The 17,217-nt window shown below is 42.2% G+C and overlaps 2 protein-coding genes across 3 annotated transcripts in view; one reads left to right on the forward strand and one right to left on the reverse strand.

The window, feature by feature from the left end:
- The window catches only part of STC1 (stanniocalcin 1), a 153,135-nt gene that overhangs the window by 44,764 nt on the left and 91,154 nt on the right, over positions 1-17,217 (forward strand). The window lies entirely within an intron of this gene.
- The window catches only part of ADAM28 (ADAM metallopeptidase domain 28), a 17,110-nt gene continuing 246 nt past the window's right edge, over positions 354-17,217 (reverse strand). The window contains exons 2-24 of one of the 2 annotated variants that reach the window (XM_042836197.1): positions 14,659-14,762; positions 14,346-14,422; positions 13,006-13,084; positions 12,010-12,086; positions 11,245-11,434; positions 10,811-10,873; positions 10,472-10,543; positions 9,792-9,961; positions 9,271-9,355; positions 8,524-8,654; positions 7,920-8,097; positions 7,361-7,450; positions 7,001-7,196; positions 6,278-6,380; positions 5,560-5,716; positions 4,815-4,895; positions 4,349-4,427; positions 4,030-4,120; positions 3,522-3,612; positions 3,205-3,270; positions 2,651-2,728; positions 1,672-1,734; positions 354-1,580 (exon numbers count right to left, since the gene is read on the reverse strand). In XM_042836197.1, coding sequence (XP_042692131.1) covers positions 1,548-1,580; positions 1,672-1,734; positions 2,651-2,728; positions 3,205-3,270; positions 3,522-3,612; positions 4,030-4,120; positions 4,349-4,427; positions 4,815-4,895; positions 5,560-5,716; positions 6,278-6,380; positions 7,001-7,196; positions 7,361-7,450; positions 7,920-8,097; positions 8,524-8,654; positions 9,271-9,355; positions 9,792-9,961; positions 10,472-10,543; positions 10,811-10,873; positions 11,245-11,434; positions 12,010-12,086; positions 13,006-13,084; positions 14,346-14,422; positions 14,659-14,762 — 2,354 coding nt within the window. In that variant the 3' untranslated portion in view covers positions 354-1,547. Of the gene's footprint in view, positions 1,581-1,671; positions 1,735-2,650; positions 2,729-3,204; positions 3,271-3,521; positions 3,616-4,029; positions 4,121-4,348; positions 4,428-4,814; positions 4,896-5,559; positions 5,717-6,277; positions 6,381-7,000; positions 7,197-7,360; positions 7,451-7,919; positions 8,098-8,523; positions 8,655-9,270; positions 9,356-9,791; positions 9,962-10,471; positions 10,544-10,810; positions 10,874-11,244; positions 11,435-12,009; positions 12,087-13,005; positions 13,085-14,345; positions 14,423-14,658; positions 14,763-17,217 lie in introns of both variants that reach the window. The other variant, XM_042836196.1, reaches the window with a different exon arrangement.

Consider the following 17,217-nt stretch of genomic DNA (forward strand, 5'->3'; position numbering starts at 1 on the left):
CCTAGCCTAAAAGAAGAAATTGGTTATTTTACATGCATTTCATGCTCTCTGAGGCTCAGGTTTATGCAATAGTCCCAATATGTGCTGGTCAGAACCAAACCCAGTTGAAAGCATGCACAGTGCTGGCCAGCTGCCCCAGATTTTGGTAGTTTGGCAGCCGTGAGCTCTTCTTTAGCCACTGTGCCCCAAGGCTGCAAGCTGCCTTCTTATGAGGCACAGCATAATCTATTTGGAAAACCAAAGGAGTGCTTTGATTTTGATCCTGACCCAAACACAAATCCAGTTCAAACTGGAACCTCCATCAAGTCTTGAGTACTTTGCAACTGGGGCATTTTTTTTCCCCCCCCCCCCCTTTTTTTTTTTTTTTTTTTTTTTTTTTTTTTTTATTCCTTGAAAAACACTTCTGTGTGCTTTAACTTAAAAAATATTGACGCCAACCACACAAATGATAACAGTGCCAATGGTAACAATAGCATCAGTGCCAGCACCCACACAGCATTATTAACATCAGTGCCAACAGCAACATGCAGATCTATGCCAACAGGCCAAGAGTGTCAACACTGCTGATGCCAACAGATCAGAACGAATGAAGAACCCCTCAGTACCAAACCAGTGTGCAAAGCCTCACTGCTGCAACGTGGTCCCACAATAACAAACCCCTGTGCCCAGCCCGGTGCTCATTAGCAACTTTACAATAACAGGTCGTGGTGCAGGAGCAATTAAATGAAAACACGGAGCTGTGTATATCCTGGAAGGGAGAAATATTTAGATATTTCTGGAGCTGAGGGGTGAAAAGAAATAATGATTAAAGATTTTGTTGACTGCTTTTCCAAGTTTCTCTGTCCAAGTGCAATGGTGGCAGCTGGAGCTCCTTTGGAACTGGCATGGGCTGAGCTCTGGGAGTGCTGCAGGCAGCTGGAGGTTGAGTCCTGTGTGCTTCGCTTCTGAGCACAACTTATCTATTCAACAGAGAAATCCTGTGTAACAGGTAACCTAAGGATTAATGAAAGGATCTGATCCGTATGGATCCTTCCAGAATCGATGTGTTCACTTCGTAATTGTATTATTTCAAGGTTCCTCCAGGCCGCAAGGCTGTAAGCTCTTCTCCAGAGGGCTGGCAGGATTTTTCTGGGTCCAGAGCTTGCAGTGCACATATGAAGCAGGAATCTGGTGCTGCAGAGAGGGTTGGCAAAGATCCAGAGATGTATCCTAGTTTGCAGAATTTGCATCCTATGCTTTTTCTCTGACCTTTTCAGGTCTGTTTTGGAGAAAAGCAGTGAAGAGTCAGCTGAGGAGCTGGGATGTGTCCACCAGCTGTCATAGTGTGCTCCATCCATACCTCAGTGCAAGCAGTGATTCTGCTTTGTTTCCTTCCTGACAGCAGCTTGATGTCATCACCAAAGAGTTCCTCACTGTTTGAAAACCAAAGTTTTCCTTTCAAAGCAGCTGTCAGTAAGCTGTTCTGTTTCACAGAGAACAGGAAAAGTGGAGAATCAGAGGACAAACCAAGTGCCCCGCAGCATTCCATGAGCCCTCCTGCAGGAGCTTCAGACCCTGGGGTTAATGGGAGGTTTCAAAGCCTGTATGAAAAAAGAATTAAACAAATAGCTGTGTCCTATTCAACAAATTGCATCCTGAGAGGACTGCTGTTCGTGTTGGAGCTCAGGTTACCTTTGGTGGAGGTGGAGGTTTGCCTTTGGGAACAGGGAGACAAGTAGGTTTTTTCTCTGGTGCCTGTAACAAAAATGTAATGTCAGTGCCATTGTGCTTCCCTGTCTGAGCAGCTGCCAGTGCAGTTATCTCATATATTTGCTAAAGCGTTTTCTTAGGGGAAGAGCTAGGGGCAAGTCAGGTTAATCTGTCCACACACAGTAATAAATACATGAGGGATGTAGATATCCCGTTTCAGAAGAGCTCTGAGCTATTCTAAATGTGTAAATTCATCTGCATCAAGTGTCTGTGCTCAAATAGACTGCTAAAGGGGCTGAAGCTGTCACGTGCTCAAGGTACATGCTGAGGAATGTATCTCTAAAGACAGGGAGATATAAAGGCTTTTATAATTAAGCAGATGCTTTTCTTTTTCCAGTCCTCATCCATCATTTTTCACGCAAGCAATTAGGTTGCTAAATACGGAAATGGTTTCTACACCCTCACATCAGGGGTGGGCAGGAGGCTGAAACATTTGAGGGGGTTATTTTGTTGAATAAGGATTCTTTGGGACTGTAAATGACAAATAAGTTCTTCTGATCTCCAAATATTTTTTAAGAACTCAAAACATGTGCGTGTGCAGTGATGGAGACCCTCTCACAGGTGCCACCCTTCGTGCCTCCCAGATCTGCATGTTGTAAGGAGAGCTGTGAACACTGTGGATGTGTTGGCATCCCTGGCACAGGTTAAGAATATCATGTACAATTTAGAGTTACATGGAGGAAAAAAAGACCACTGCTACCCTAATGAAGTTTGATTGCTTTGGTGGGTTGATGGTTGGACTACTGATCTTGGTGGTCTTTTCCTATCTTAACAGTTCAGCGCTTCTGTGAACATCTGTGATTTCTTTAACCACAGTCAGAAACTGAAAATAGTATTTGGCATCTGCTGTTTGTCTGCAGCTTAGATGAAAGATGTGGAAAAATTGCAAGGTTATACTTACAAACATGTCTTGTGTGTGAGAAAAGGCTGGTTTGGTGCCAGGGACGGGAGGTGGGGGACCTTTTGGCCTTATGATAGGCTGTAAAAGAGGAGAGCAGAATACAGATTTACCCTATATACATATTTTGTATTTGCATATTCAATGGGAACGTGTGAGCTTGTGTTTGTATATATGAAGTTCATCGGTAGAAGTAAATGGATGCACTCATTTCAGAGTTAGATAAGGGATGCTTTACTCTGCTTGGCCCTGAGAACTTACAGGGCTTTATAGCTGCAACGCAATGGTTCTCAGCCTTTGGGATCAGCTTGGCATTGCAGGTCTCCACTTTCACACTGGCACAAGCTGTCCAGGGATGTAAGGGAGTCACCATCCCTGGGGATGTTTGCACTGTGGAGATGTGGCACTGAAGGACATGGTGAAGATGGGTTCATGTTGGACTTGGTGTTCTTAGAGATCTTTTCCAACCTTTCTGATTCTCTGTGATGTCACATGTGCTGCATTCCCCAAACCCAAACCCAACATCAGAAAATAAGAATATCTCCAGAATCACTTACGCTCCGAAGCTGTGGTTTGTTCTCCTGTGGTGGAGGTACAGGAAGGAGAAGCTTCTTATCATTAATCTGAAACAGGGAACAGTAAAGTCTAATGGAGAGCTCATCTTGTGCACTGCCTTTGCGCCCTTTACTGCAGACAGATCAGTCAGACTTAGTGCTACATGCTTCACTTGCTCCCTTCCCCATGCTGGGGTTCTACAGCACACTCCTCTTAGCACTGCACAACTGCTTTGAAGCCCTCCTGCACATGTGGCACAATTCACCCCTCATTTCAATCTTGGGGAGGCTGTAGTGACCCAGCATCGCTCTGCTCTTACCTTCTGAGTGGGTACTGCCAAGCCAGGGTGCTCTCTTTGTTCTTGGTCCACAAAGACTTGATTGGTGGCTCCAGGTCCCCTTCTGGTATGGCTGCTATGTGAATATGTATATAATATATATATATATATATAAATTCTAAATTCATATAAAACATACTTGCTGAAGTTGAGTGCTTGCCTTAATCCCATTATTCTAGTATAGAGCTCAGGGAAGTGGCAGAATCACCATCCCTGGAGGCGTTCAAGAGATGTGGCACTGAGGGACATGGTCAGTGGGCATGGTGGGGTTGGGTGGAGAGCTCTTTGCCCACCTGTATGATTCTATGAAAGCCATTTTTAATTACTGTAGGATTAATCTTGAGCACTAGTTTTAAGACTCTCCTGGCTTCAGTAGAGCTCTCACACCAACTTCCTTGCTTCTCCAGAGTTTTCTTCACCTTCTTTGAAAACCCCAGCTTAAATTGCTTGGGTTTAGTTTACCCCTTTCTCAATAGAGTAAATATTTTACCTCTTCTTGAATACTCGGAAGCGGAAGAGCAATATTGCTGCAATTACAATCACAGTGAGGGCAACCAGCGCACCAGCAACGATTGCAAAACCTGTCAGGAAGACAGAACACAAATTGCTATCTCTTAGAAGATGCACACAGATGAGCAGATGCCCATCCTGAACGCTGGCAGAGTACAACCCGCAGTCACACATCCATGCACAGAAGTCATAGCCCTAGGTGTGCAGTTTTGCAAGTTAAGGCTGTTTCGCTGGAGCTAAAGGTCTCGTTTCAGTCAGTTGATGGCAGTGTTCTCCATGTGAGGCCATGCAGTACTTACTGGTGACTGTGGATGAGCTGTCGCAGTTTGGTGGTGCCCATCCTTCTTCACACTGGCACTGCATCTCATGGTCACAAACCTAGGGAAGCACAAAGCCAGGAGTAGATTCAGGATGAGTGCAGATAACATAGAAACATTTCAGCAGCTGTGGAACAGGGTGCAGGAAACCCATCTCATTTCACGTGGACTAAGATTTAGCACTGGCTGTGGCACTTTTGCACAGAATGAATGAAAGATTAACTGTGATATTGCATTACAATTAGAATTACAAGGAATCTGTGTCCATCTCCTGTGATCTTAAAAATATGGATACCATATCAAATAAAATTTGGTTTCCTAAAACTTTAGCAAGTTCTGGCTTGGCAACTTTTTGCAAATTCTTGTCCTTATGACTTAAATGGAATCAACAACAGTGTCTGTAGTTGGCATGCACTGTTTTTTCCTAAGTTAATAGCTGGTATCTTACAGCATGTCCAGGGCACTTGGCAGAGCAGTCGCTTGATCTGAAGACATCTTCAGCATAGACACATTCTCCATTGCTGCATACCTGCAACGTGCAAGGCCAATGTCACAAAAGAGATTTACAGCTTTCAGAACATGCAGAGCTTGCACAATTATTGCATGAAGAGATGAAGAGTGAAAGGAGGCATAGAAAAGTATGCTAATCACTTAGACCTACATCAGGAGATGTAGATGAGATGTGGGTATAATTTTTAATTTGACCTTTGGATATTTTATAGCAAGATATAGTGGCAAAGATGTAGAGATGGCACTGGTTGCCAATCATTTGCAATTCTTCATTCTTTTTTTCCCCTGAAAACCTCTTTCAGGTAGAAATATTACAAGGAATTTGGATGTAATCCCCAGTGATGCCTAACACATTCATTATAGAAATAATTAAAAATAATTTGTACAATCTTTTAACCTTCCAGTACAAAGGCAATATTTCTTCTGCCACGTATGTTTTTGTCAGTGAAAAAAAGAGTAAAATGGCAACGAAATGCAAGGAACTCAGAAGCACAGGAGCTCCTGTTTGCTTTGCTCCTAGTTTCTGCTAGACGTAGGGCAGAAGGCACAGCAAGTCAGATCAGTGGAAGTTCAATGTCCACTTCGATCTTCCTTGTCTAAAGTCCTTCTTGCTTGGCTAATGATGTAAGCAAGACTGAAAGAGGAAAGAAACAGGGAGAAGGTGGTTTTTTTCCTCTACTAACCATGCCGTCCCCACACTTGGTTCCATTGAGGATCATCCCTAAATCTGTATCTCCATTCCTAGGAAAGCTTGCTTTGCAGGACTCAAAGGTCACCAGGCTGCCATAGGTGGGCATCTCCTGCCCCCCAGAGCAGTACAGCTTCCCACACATGATGTCTCTGGAAGGAGAACAAGGGTCATTAGAACAATGTGCAGCAAAGGTGCTCTGTTCTCCAGCCTGGATTTCAGTGGCTGCATATGAACTCCATAGAAAGAACTGCAGGTATGTTTTGCTTTGTGGTGTTTTTAGATCAGTTTCTGAGTGGCTCTTGAAAGAGAGTTCTTCTAAAGAACTCCTCTTGAGTTCTTTAGAAAACCCATAATAACTTACAGAAATTAGCTGAGCTGTTCTCAGTTGTGGAGGTTTATCAGAAGTTCAGCTTCCCTATTCAAAATCCTTTCCTTGCCCTTGGCTGCATGTACATGCAAGCAATCTTACACACATGCACAAGCAGACTGACCTCGAGACAATTTGCATCACTGCTTTCCCTGGGCAGGAGTTCTCTTTGGCAATTAGTTTTCTTAGAAGTGCATTTACTTCAGTATTCCAACTGAATAAGAAAAAAAGGACTTGCAGCCTTATGCGCCATCTACAATAGCTGCACTCTTTTTCCATCTCTGAGTTTGAATGGCAATGGTCTCTCTTCCCAAGTTCTGGCAAATTCTCTAACAGTGCTTACTTCTTTTTACACGGGACGTGACTGCCTCGTTCTTTTCTGCAGTATCCATAATACAACCCCTTCTCATTCATCCGGTAACAGGACGCTGCCCCGTCAGTAGCCTCTGTTAAAGAGGAAAACAAGAAGAGCAATAACACGAAGAGCTTAGGAGAGAAGTTAGAATTAGTTTAGGTTAGTCTGTTAGTATTGCATTTCATTCATCTGTTTAGGAAATGGACTTCCTCAGTGAAGTTACCCATGAGCTTAAATGAGTCCCTGGCACTTTGTGCATTAATCCTGCAGTGTTAATGTGTGCATTCAGCAGCACCTGTCCTGTGTGTTCTCTGTCCATCACAAACCTTGCTTAGCAGAAGGGACACAGTCAGGTTGAGGAGGATGGTAAGCCTTCCAAACCATGCAGACATACCAAATTTGGACAGCAATTTGAAACTCAGGCACTTCCTCATTCTATCATGCAAATATCAGCTCTGTTTCAAGATTATCTTAAAACCATGGTGCGAAAGAGGAACCAGCCTACCACTTCACATTTCCCTAGAGGTCAGGTGCTAATAATCATTTACATAGAAGTAGAAAATCAATAAACTACACTATGAGCTTGATCTGGGTTCTCTTGCCACGCTGTTCCGTATTTCTAAAAGGCCTTTGGTGGTTTGCTAGCACACAAAGCCTGCCTTGTCTCTCTCTATTGACAACCTTATATTTTCAGTGGCAGCTTGTACTTACGTGGTCCAAAAGCAGCTCTGCATTGGCTTTCTCGGGTGGGACAGATTCCCATGTAGCAAAAGCCTTCACCATTGTTGCAAGGATGTCCGTTCATACGGAATCGATCCGATGGGCAATTCCCAGAATAACCAGTGCACATCTCAGGCAGGTCACAGTCATCCTTGGCTTCCCGACACACAGCTCCTGCACTTTTGTACTGAATTGGAGGAAAGCAGTGCTTCACTTGACGTAACAATTACAATGCTGTGCCAGTATTTACACGTACCAAGGACTGATTCTGTTGTGAAATGCATTACTGCTTTCACAAAGGCAGAAAACGTCAGCACACCTCAGTGATAGAAGCCGAGATAGGGTTTTTACCTGGCAGTCCTCGCAGCAGTCTCCGTGGGCACACATGGAGCCAGCTGTCAGCTTGCACGTCTCTGGGTCGCAGCAGGCATTTGTGCACTCCTGGGATAGAACAGACTGTCAGGGCTCTGTACAGTGCTCCAAACTTCAGTCCCTCTGCATGGCATTCCCAGCAAACCACTGCTTACTGGGAGAGGGAAGAGTAACTGGGATCTGTCTTTGCTTCTATGAAAACTGTTGTCACTAGAGCACAATGCATGTGAAGATCTCCAAACGTGGTCATCAAAGTGCTGACCAGAGCATACAGGGAACTGACTTATTTCCTCTCTGACGCTTTTGTATCTGTGCTTCTTCCCTGTTCTCAGTTCCTTCAGTGATACAACCCCATATGATGTGCCCTCATCTTCCCTGCGCTTTGTAGGGACGTCCAGACTGCAGACCAGCGGTTTGATGGCTGCAGTTTCTACGGAAGTATTTCAGCTAGATTTAAACAGACTGCCTCAGAAAACAGCCTGAAAACAACCAGTTTCCTCTTCCAAGTTTATTATTTTATCCCCAGTTGGGCAGATACCTCTGAAGTCCCGCAGTCACATTCCTCTCCTTTTTCCACAAAGCCATTGCCACATGATGAAGGTGCTATGATGGCATTTATATCTGGGATGTTAGTTAGACATTTTGGCATGTCATTCAACATGTATTTCTCAAAATCTTGGAGGCTGCAGGAGCTGAATTTCTTAGGGATGATAGAACTGTTTTGAGAAAGCAAGAAGACTTGGGTTATGGTTGTTGTAGACAAGGAGAAGCAATAACCCCTGATGGAAAAGTTATCCCAGAATAACTAAAGATTGTGCTTTCGGGATTATCCATCTAGAAGTAATATAAAGAGCCTCAAATTGGAAGTAGGATGCTCACCACACTCTGGAATTTCTTCAGTTTACTTTTTTTAAAAATACAATTTAAATGGGATAATCTTAAAGGACAAAAATATCAAATAATCATAAAAGTTAGAAAGACCACTAAGGTCATCCAGTCCAACCATCTATTGACCTTCACTACTATCCCCACTAAATAGAAACAACTATAACAAACTGTTTTGGAAACTGGCAGCTTATACAGAGCCCTTCATTCTCAGATGCAGTGTGTGAATGTGCTCACCCTCTTTCCCAGACTCTTACCTAACAGTATCTGTCATGACACAGACTCGGGAATGACACGTGCAGTCTTTGGTGTCGTGACTCATGCCAAGGTTGTGTCCCATCTCGTGTGCCATGGTAGCTCCAACTGCAATCTCACTTCTGCTATGATCCTGTGGAAATAAGGACAACGTATTACTTCTGTGAGCATTGTAGAGCACGTAGGAACATCAAAGAAATCAAGTGGCTGAGAAGTAGAACAGCTCTTCAAGTGATGATATTCTCATCATACATAATCTGGTAGTGTTGGTCAGTCCATGCATGCATCTATTCCACAATTCCCCACTCAAAACAGAACCTTTTTGGACACAAAATCACTTGATTTTCTCTCTGACTCTATAAGTGTCTGGTGCTCCACGTAAAGATGTCTGAGTTGGATGTTGACCGTTAGGTAACACAAATACCACACTTTATGTGTGCTTGTTGTCTTCTGCACGTCATTTAAAATAAAGCCTGTGACTTCTACAGCCTAATGAAACAATGATATGAACCAGACAAAGAACTGGAAATGTTATAAGCCCAATAATTTTCATTAATAGAATCATTAATCATTAAGGTTGGAAAAGACCACTAAGCCCAACAAGTCCAGCCATAAACCTATCCTCACCATACCCAAATAATCATAAAGGTTGGAAAAGCCCGCGAATCTTCTCAACCCAAATGTTCTTTGCTGGTTGAGTGAGAACCAGAAAAGCTTTTAAAAATGAGATAAACAAGAATAAATCAGACCTGGATAATACCTGCAGAATATACATCACTGCAAATGGATTTTATAAAAGCTAATCCAATCGTTGTCCCCTCCAAGTCGTGCCCTCTGTAAGGAAGAAGAAAGACAGCACAAAACACAGTGATATTACCACGGAGCAGACCCGAAGTCAGCATTTGCTATATTCACTTCCAGCTCTGCTTTTCATCCTTGATTTAATACAGTGTTTGAAGATAGGCTTAAGAGCAGTGCAAACCAGAAAACAACTAAATACACTTTTTTTTTTTTTTTTAACCTGAACTACATTGCCATTCATGAGACCCGAGCACCTGGTTCAGTGCAAATCGCTTGATGAAATGCTTGGGTGAGTGAAAACCAATGAATGTGAGCCAGAATAGTAGAGTAAATGCTGGTTGGGTTTGATGATCTGCATTTCCCAGTTGCCTTTAAGTTTCATGCCACGACTCTTTGTGTTGTTAGCCTACACTGCAGTCTTTGAGACAAACTGCTTTGTGACCAGAGCAGGAAAAGCAGCGATACGTACGTAATTAGCTGAGCATTGTCGTTTCTTTTCCTCTTTAATAAATCTGAGCTCCTCCACTTTGAGAAGCTGTCCAGAGTCGATCCTGCAATAGGACTCAAGGAGCATTTATCATTGTCTGTCCAGATTTCTAGGCCAATTAGAGCCACGTAAATATTGATGGCCTTATAAACCTGCAGCAGAGAAACCGTTTTGCTGTAAAACAAAGTACTTCACAAAGGCTTCCTCAACAGACAGTCATCTGCATGATTGGTTTCCTGTTGTTGGTTCAATATGGACCCCTCCAAACTTGATTTAAGAAGTTGCGACAAAACAGAAGACAAAACTTGAAGTCTTATTTCCCCCCACCCAGAAAAATGGCTTTAAAGTACTTGGAAAATCCAGATTTTGGAGGAAATTTAAACTGTGGGAGAATGAAGAATCAGTTCATTCTTTTTGAAGTATTTCAATCTCTGACTGTAAGAGATGATAAGAAAATAAGATGCAAGTCTTCCCTCAATACCAGTTTAACTTATATTTCCTGCCTGAAGGCAAACAGCAGAGTGATATGGGCAGATTTGCTTGAAAATGACAGTACAGTTTTCATGCTTTTCTACATGTTATAGTAAAAATATATAAAGTTCATAAAAGAAAAAGTATAAATCACATCTAATTAATTTTTTCTCTTCTGTATTTATTCTTACCGTGTTGATGAAATTGACTATTCCAAATATCCTTTGTCTCACAGTATTAACATCTTTGTTGTACTTCTTATACTGAAAAACCAAATACACGATGTCAGGAATAAGAGGAAAAAGAAGTGGTTTGTCAGAAAAGAAATATCCCCACAGAAGTTGGCAATGTCAACTGGTCTGGCCTTATCTGTTGTATTTATTGTTTTATCAGACCATCTAGTGCAAAGCCTGGAGGAATTGGGCTGCGGCTGGGACTGCTTTTTGTCCCAGTGCTGTAGTTGTGGTAGGAGCCCAGAACGAACAGCACTGACCTCAGTCTCATGAGGAAAATGTTACTTCAGTACCCACCATAATATTGTCTGCAACTACGTAAACTTCCAGATATTTCTTTGCCTTCAGGTACGCCTTCATCTAGAGAGAAGATAAATTTTGGTGACTTTTAAGGCTTGTTTCAGTCTCATTCTTAGCAGTTTCCCATCAGTGTATTCATTACTGGGGCCTTTGTCTCACTAAGTAATTTGAAATGGGACTGTCTCATTTTAAAACAATCAAAGGTAGGCCAGATGTTTCGATGATTAAAAATGCACACGGACACATGAAGGAGGGCTTAACTCAGATGGCAGCTCCAAAGGCTCAGATCTGAGATCTTGCACTGGTCGATTAATTTTTGGTTACACTCCACTGCTTGCAATTGCTTCTCTCCCAGAGGTGCCAGCAGACAGTGGGACTTTGGCCACTCGCCCTGTGCTGCAGCCTCAGCTTCTTTTCTGCTCTGTACTTACTTCTGGGCTATTGCTGGATTTGAAGATGTTATTGATGGGGTCACTTGCATTCACTTCCCAGCTGCTATTGACTACTCCGCAGGTTTTGATGGACTCGTCTTCCACAAACTCATAGACTGCATGCTTCTCTCTGTCCGACGTTCCCAAGGGTTCAATCAGGTACTTCTGCCCACGGGTCTCAAAATACCCACTGTGAACATTTTCTTTAGGTTAGACTTTTGAATCCATGGGACTGAGACAGCAATATTGTCTTTAACAGGGCACGTAGAGACTATTGCACACCCCAATGCAATCGTATAATTATTACAGTTGGAAAAGACCTCAAAGATCATCAACCCTCAACCCATCACCACTTTGCCCACAGTGGAGCATGGCTTGGCAGCATGCAGGCAGGAATTGAAGCTGCTGGGTTGGGGATGGTCTTTAAGGTCCCTTCCAACCCAAGCCATTCTGTGACTCCATTCTGTGAATGGGAAGCTCATCAGGTGAGGTCTCTTGAGCAGGTGACCATTAATCAAAAGGAAACTGGATTAAGAATGAATTAGTTTTACATTTGGGAGTTTTCTGCTTGTAAAGTGAAATCCAGCTTCAGTGGCGAGTTCCAAGATAGGCTTTCATCTTTAATTCAGGTCTGTTCCCTCATAAGCATACGAGAATAAAAGATAGCACCTATTTATTTACAACCTGATTCTATTTGAACTGGAAAACTTATCCTCATGCATATTCTGATATCAGTACCATTTGCGAACTGAACCTCCACCTTACCTTAAACCTCTACAGGCACTGATGCTTGCTGTTGAGCCAGCCTCATCCTGAATGTAACCTTCATAGTAACAGTGATCCTGTTTAGAAACGGAAAAATACATTTTTAAATTGATTTCTAGAGACAAAGTACACCAGTTAGAGTGCTACAATTCCCTATGCGACATGAGGAGGTCTCCTATTAGGGGAGACTCTTAAAATGAAAAAAGCTGGTGGCCATTTCTATGTTTGCTGCAGTTCCATTGTCGTTATTCTTCAATACAAAGCAACCCAAGTGTTGGTAAATCCAGTCATGGTGGGTTCTGGTTCATACAGAGCATTGCATGAAAATAAGACTATTTGCTGCTCAAAATGAAGCATAAACTGATGTACTCTGATAAATTAAGTCCATACTTAATTCCTTTTGCAGCCAAAAAATCAAAGTTTTATTGCATAGTTATTGCAGCTCCCTTTGCTGTTAATCACCCCATGAAAAATTAATATTAGACTTTGTATTCTAAATTGCATGTTAAAACAGGGAGTGTGACGTTGGAAAGCTTCAGCTGAGGGCTTTGTTGAAGATAAAACTGGAGGGCAGACAATTAATTAAAAAAAAAAAATTAAAATGTAACAGCCATTTCCTTTGAGTCTGAGTAAGTGATTGGTCATGGCTCAGAGGAACCACCTGGAGTAACCTACAGTGCATTTGCTCTGAGTGTGGGCGACGAGGTGAGGCAGAGGAAATCTGTGCTTATCTGAATCCGTGATCTCACTGAGATTAGATGTGAAAGCGAGGCACTGAGCTGCACAGAATGAGCAAAGTCAGGAGGGTGGGGGGGGGGGCTGGTCTGTCCTGGCTCCACTCCCTGTCCTGACAAAGAGAGAAACTCAGCTCAGGTGTGTGTTCATCAGCTGAGAGGTGGAAATTGCCAAAGGCTGATTTGTGTTATTAGTTCATGCACCCATGAACCTCATACAGAACTCAGTGAAGGGAAATAAACCTTTTTATTGATTGATTACCTTGATCTGGGGACTCGTAGTTATCTGCTGGCCGTCGTCTGAGTAAACTGTTTCGGTATAGTCCCCAGCTAACAGATGCCTGCAAAGATTAAAGAACAGTTATTATTCAAATAATTGCAGTCATCTAAAAATGAGACGATTGTGTAACAAGTGAAGCACTTAAGGAATTCAGATGATTACTCAGGTTATGATTAGTATCAAAAGACAAAGGCAGAAAAGCACCTGGGTGGGGAGTTCTGCCTGTGTGTAGTTCTTACTCAAAAGGACTTTTCTAAAATAAGAAATCAATTAATGCCTACGTATTTCATTAGTATGAAGTAATCTCCTGGTAGATCTGAATACATGATGATACATGTGGCATTGATTCTGTTTTGCCCTCCCATTCGTGTAGATGTTTCCACCACTCCACAGTGGTACAGTTGTGCTCTCTTCCCAGCTCACCCCCCTGGTTATAATGGTGAAGAGATGGTCAGTGGGAAAGCAGCCTCGTCTGCTCCTGCATGCACGTGGCTGTGTGCACACAGAGACACATTATAGTATGTAGTTATCGTGAGCTGATTATAGTACCACTGCATTTACATAGCCATTAGAAAAGCACTTATTACAGCAGGCTCGTTTGATACCACGTTAAATGTTGTGGTGCAGCCAGCAAGCAGAAAATTATAGCTGGTTTTGTGTATTTCACTACTGAAAGTTCAGCAGAAGTAGAGCTGTGGTAGCGGGTATTGGAAGCTTTGTCTGAGGACTGTTGCATTTTTTTTTTTTTTCCCACTTTTGGAAGAGCTTATCGAGCTCCATTTCCATGGATTTTGCTCTTGTACTTCTCTATAGCTTCTACCAAAACAGAACAAATGAGCATAACCCAGGGACTACCCTTAGAGAAGAAAACATCTGAAACATAATGAAGGTATTACTCATTCTGTCAATTTAGCCATCTTGGGAAAAACAGGACAACAGTCATAGAATCATAGAGTCATGGAATCATTAAGGTTGGAAAACACCACTAAGATCAACAAGACCAACACCAACCAACCCCCCTCACACCATAGAATCATGGAAGCAGTAAGGTTGGAAAAGGCCTCTTAGATCAGCATGTCCAACCATTGACCATCCCCACCATGCCTACTAAACCACGTCAAAATCAGCAGTGCAGGCCAGTCATTCTATCACTATAGCATATATAGTTATTTCACACTACCAAAACAGTGAAAATATCCTCATCTTACAGGGGCTTAAGTTGCTTTTATCCTGCATGCTTTAGAGAGCCACATACAGTGAGGAAAAATACAGTGAGGAAAAATACAGTGAGGAGTTTAAGGAAACGATTGCATTGAACATACTTATTTTTTTGTAGGTGCAATATGACTTCCTCTCCGTTGGCCTTGATTCCATACTCCAATGTATCGTCGTATTTTGTCTGTAAACAGATTTAAGAGTTAGAATATGGACTTTTATAACTTCTGGCCTCACTGTGAGTTAGATTGCAGTTGAGTTGCCAGCTGCATTCTTTTCCTTCGCTTTCCACCAAAAATAAGCACTCTGGCAGTTATAGAATAACCAGATTATTTTCTTTCATATTTTTTGGTTAGAGGACCAAATCTAACTTTCTCCATTTCCCAGTAAATAAAAAGCAAAAGTTCTATATTGTAATACCTTTCCTTTGCTTCTTTCTACATCTCTTTTATGTACTGTGTGCAGTTTCCGAGGATAAACTATTTCATATTGCTCAACTCCAGGTAATTTCTTGCTTGCATTTCCTATGGAGAAACAGATGTATATTTATGAAATCACAATATTAACTTATTAAACACCATATTTCATGTCTGCCAAGACTATTCTTTTGGGCTCTGTAGCCACTCAATTCTGATCTGTTCTCTGTCATGGCATGTGCTCATCTGCTCTTAAGCAGCCCCCCACAATGTGACATAATGTTTATCACAGTCTGGGTTTTAGCTGAGTTGCCATCCTTGGTAATATTATAGAATGGAATCCCTGAGGTTCAAAAAGACCTTGAGATCTCCAAGTCCAAGTCCAAGTCCAAGTCCAAGTCCAAGTCCAAGTCCATGCCCACCATGCCCACCAGCTAAGTCCCTCAGTGCCACATCTCTGCAGTTCTTGATCACCTCTAAGGATGGTAACTCCACCACATCCCTGGGCAACCCTTAAATGAGGTTTTGGAAGGGGTGGATCCTGGCTCCAGCCCTTCCAGTCACTCAGGTGCATTGCATTGCTCCCCTGGGTTGGCCCTGCCTTCCCACCAGGTGCTCAAGCACTGCTTCAGGCTGTGAATTACCATTTCCACTGCACTGGCCTACAAGTTAAGACTGCCTCTGTGTAAGCAAATAAACTCACACAGTTCCTCACAGGTGTGGAAGAAGCCTAGATTTCTCTTTTAGAAAGCTTTCAAGCTAATCTTCTCACTTAAACACTTCCCAGCAGTGCTCCAATAGACACAGTGCTGATGAACACTGTTCCATTCTGTTGTGTGCTTCAAGGCATGAGTGAGTAAGGACAAAAAGTTAATTAGCAGCACGATTTGCAGGGATGGTCAGCACACACTGCATCATTTGAAGTTATTGACAGCAGCTGGCATGCAGCATGTGGGGAAAACAGGGCTCTACAAGGGATGTGTTGCTTTCCAACAAGGCAACAGGAGGTCTGTTTGCTCCAAAAACTCTTTAATCTCCTACAAAGGGTCACTTCACCTGAATGGAGCATTCTTGAAGGTTGAAGTACAAGAGTTTGCATTTAAAAACAACACTAATAAAGAGAGAGTGAAACTTTTGTTTTAATGATCTGCCTCAAGGCCAAAGTTTTACAACAGTGGGGCGTCTGATTACTGCAATTTTCTTTAATCTTTAATCTCTGCAACAACACAGTACATCCTCATGCAGATTGTCCCAGTAAAATAGATAGATTCATTCAACTTAACTCATTTATTTGATTCAGCCCTTTCAAAAAGTAATTGCAGAATAAACCTGGCTGTATCAGAACAAAACTGTGTGCTGTAGAGGACGCCATGTTATAAAGGTAATAAACTCATGAGCTTGCAGTATGCTCTTATGCACTGATCAAAGTAATATTGTATGCCTCTCAGAACTGAGTCTCTCATGGAGACTCTTTGCAGGACTGTCTGTAGCCCAGGCAGCTCAAGCCTAGCTGGATTTGAGTAAAGTCCCAGAACTAAACTTCTGTTTCCCTTGCAGAGGGATGCAAGAAGCATTTCAAAGCTAACAAGTCAGCTTTGTTCTGGAACAAATAGTTTCTTAGAGGCATTATTTTAATCAGCTCGCTATATTGTCTTTCTTTCATCCATTGTCCTAAGTCAGTAAGCCTAAGCCTTAAGAAAGAAGGAAATTCCTTGGGCTTTCTGTAATAGCTAGAAAAATTGCTAATAAAGAACAAATAATTAAGTAATTTTCCAGGAGCATAACCCAGGACGACATGTGGTGAGGAATTCATTGGTAATGAAGATTTACTTTTGTCGAGAAACAAACTAAACTATTCACACCTCAAGCATTAAGACTGCACATGCTTTCAGATACCTTTGCAACCAGTGCAATCAGAAGGACACCTGTCAGAGAACAAGCTGCATGTCTAATGATGCGTACAAAACCTGTGCCGAGCTCTGAAGGGATCTGTTCCCTGTTGACATGAATTGAATGAAACAGTGCACATGGGAAAGAAATGTGCAGTGCATTAAGGTTAAACCGTATGAACTTCTCAACTCATAACCTGCAGTAAGGCACAGATAGTAAAAGTGGTAACTATTTTAAGGGCAGGTAATAGAATTAATTGAATTCAAATACAGGTCTTTTCTTTGTGGCCAAAACACTGTCATGTACTTTGTCCAGTTGGGTCAGTTCTCTGATCATTTGCAGACGAAATACTTTCTTAACTGGCTCACAGAACTGACCTGTTTGTGGTCTCCAGCCAATCTATCGAGTTTTCACACGAGTCAGTATTTCCCTAACCAGATAATGGCTTTGAATGGAAAGGGAAAAGGAAACAAACTCCTAGCTTCAGTGATTCAGATTTTCTTCAACGGCTTTAATTCAGTGGTCTTTGTTATTATCCGCAAGCTAATAATTAAAAATTCATAAAAGCTATACAAAGTTATCTAAGATTATCCTTATAACCATTAAAAAAGGATAAAGAAGGGAAGGGAAGGGAAGGGAAGGGAAGGGAAGGGAAGGGAAGGGAAGGGAAGGG

This window comes from Centrocercus urophasianus, unplaced genomic scaffold, assembly GCF_019232065.1.
Source record: "Centrocercus urophasianus isolate 14NV4802_14NV808 unplaced genomic scaffold, USGS_Curo_1.0 seq_58, whole genome shotgun sequence".
In the NCBI taxonomy this organism is placed as follows: Eukaryota; Metazoa; Chordata; class Aves; order Galliformes; family Phasianidae; genus Centrocercus; species Centrocercus urophasianus.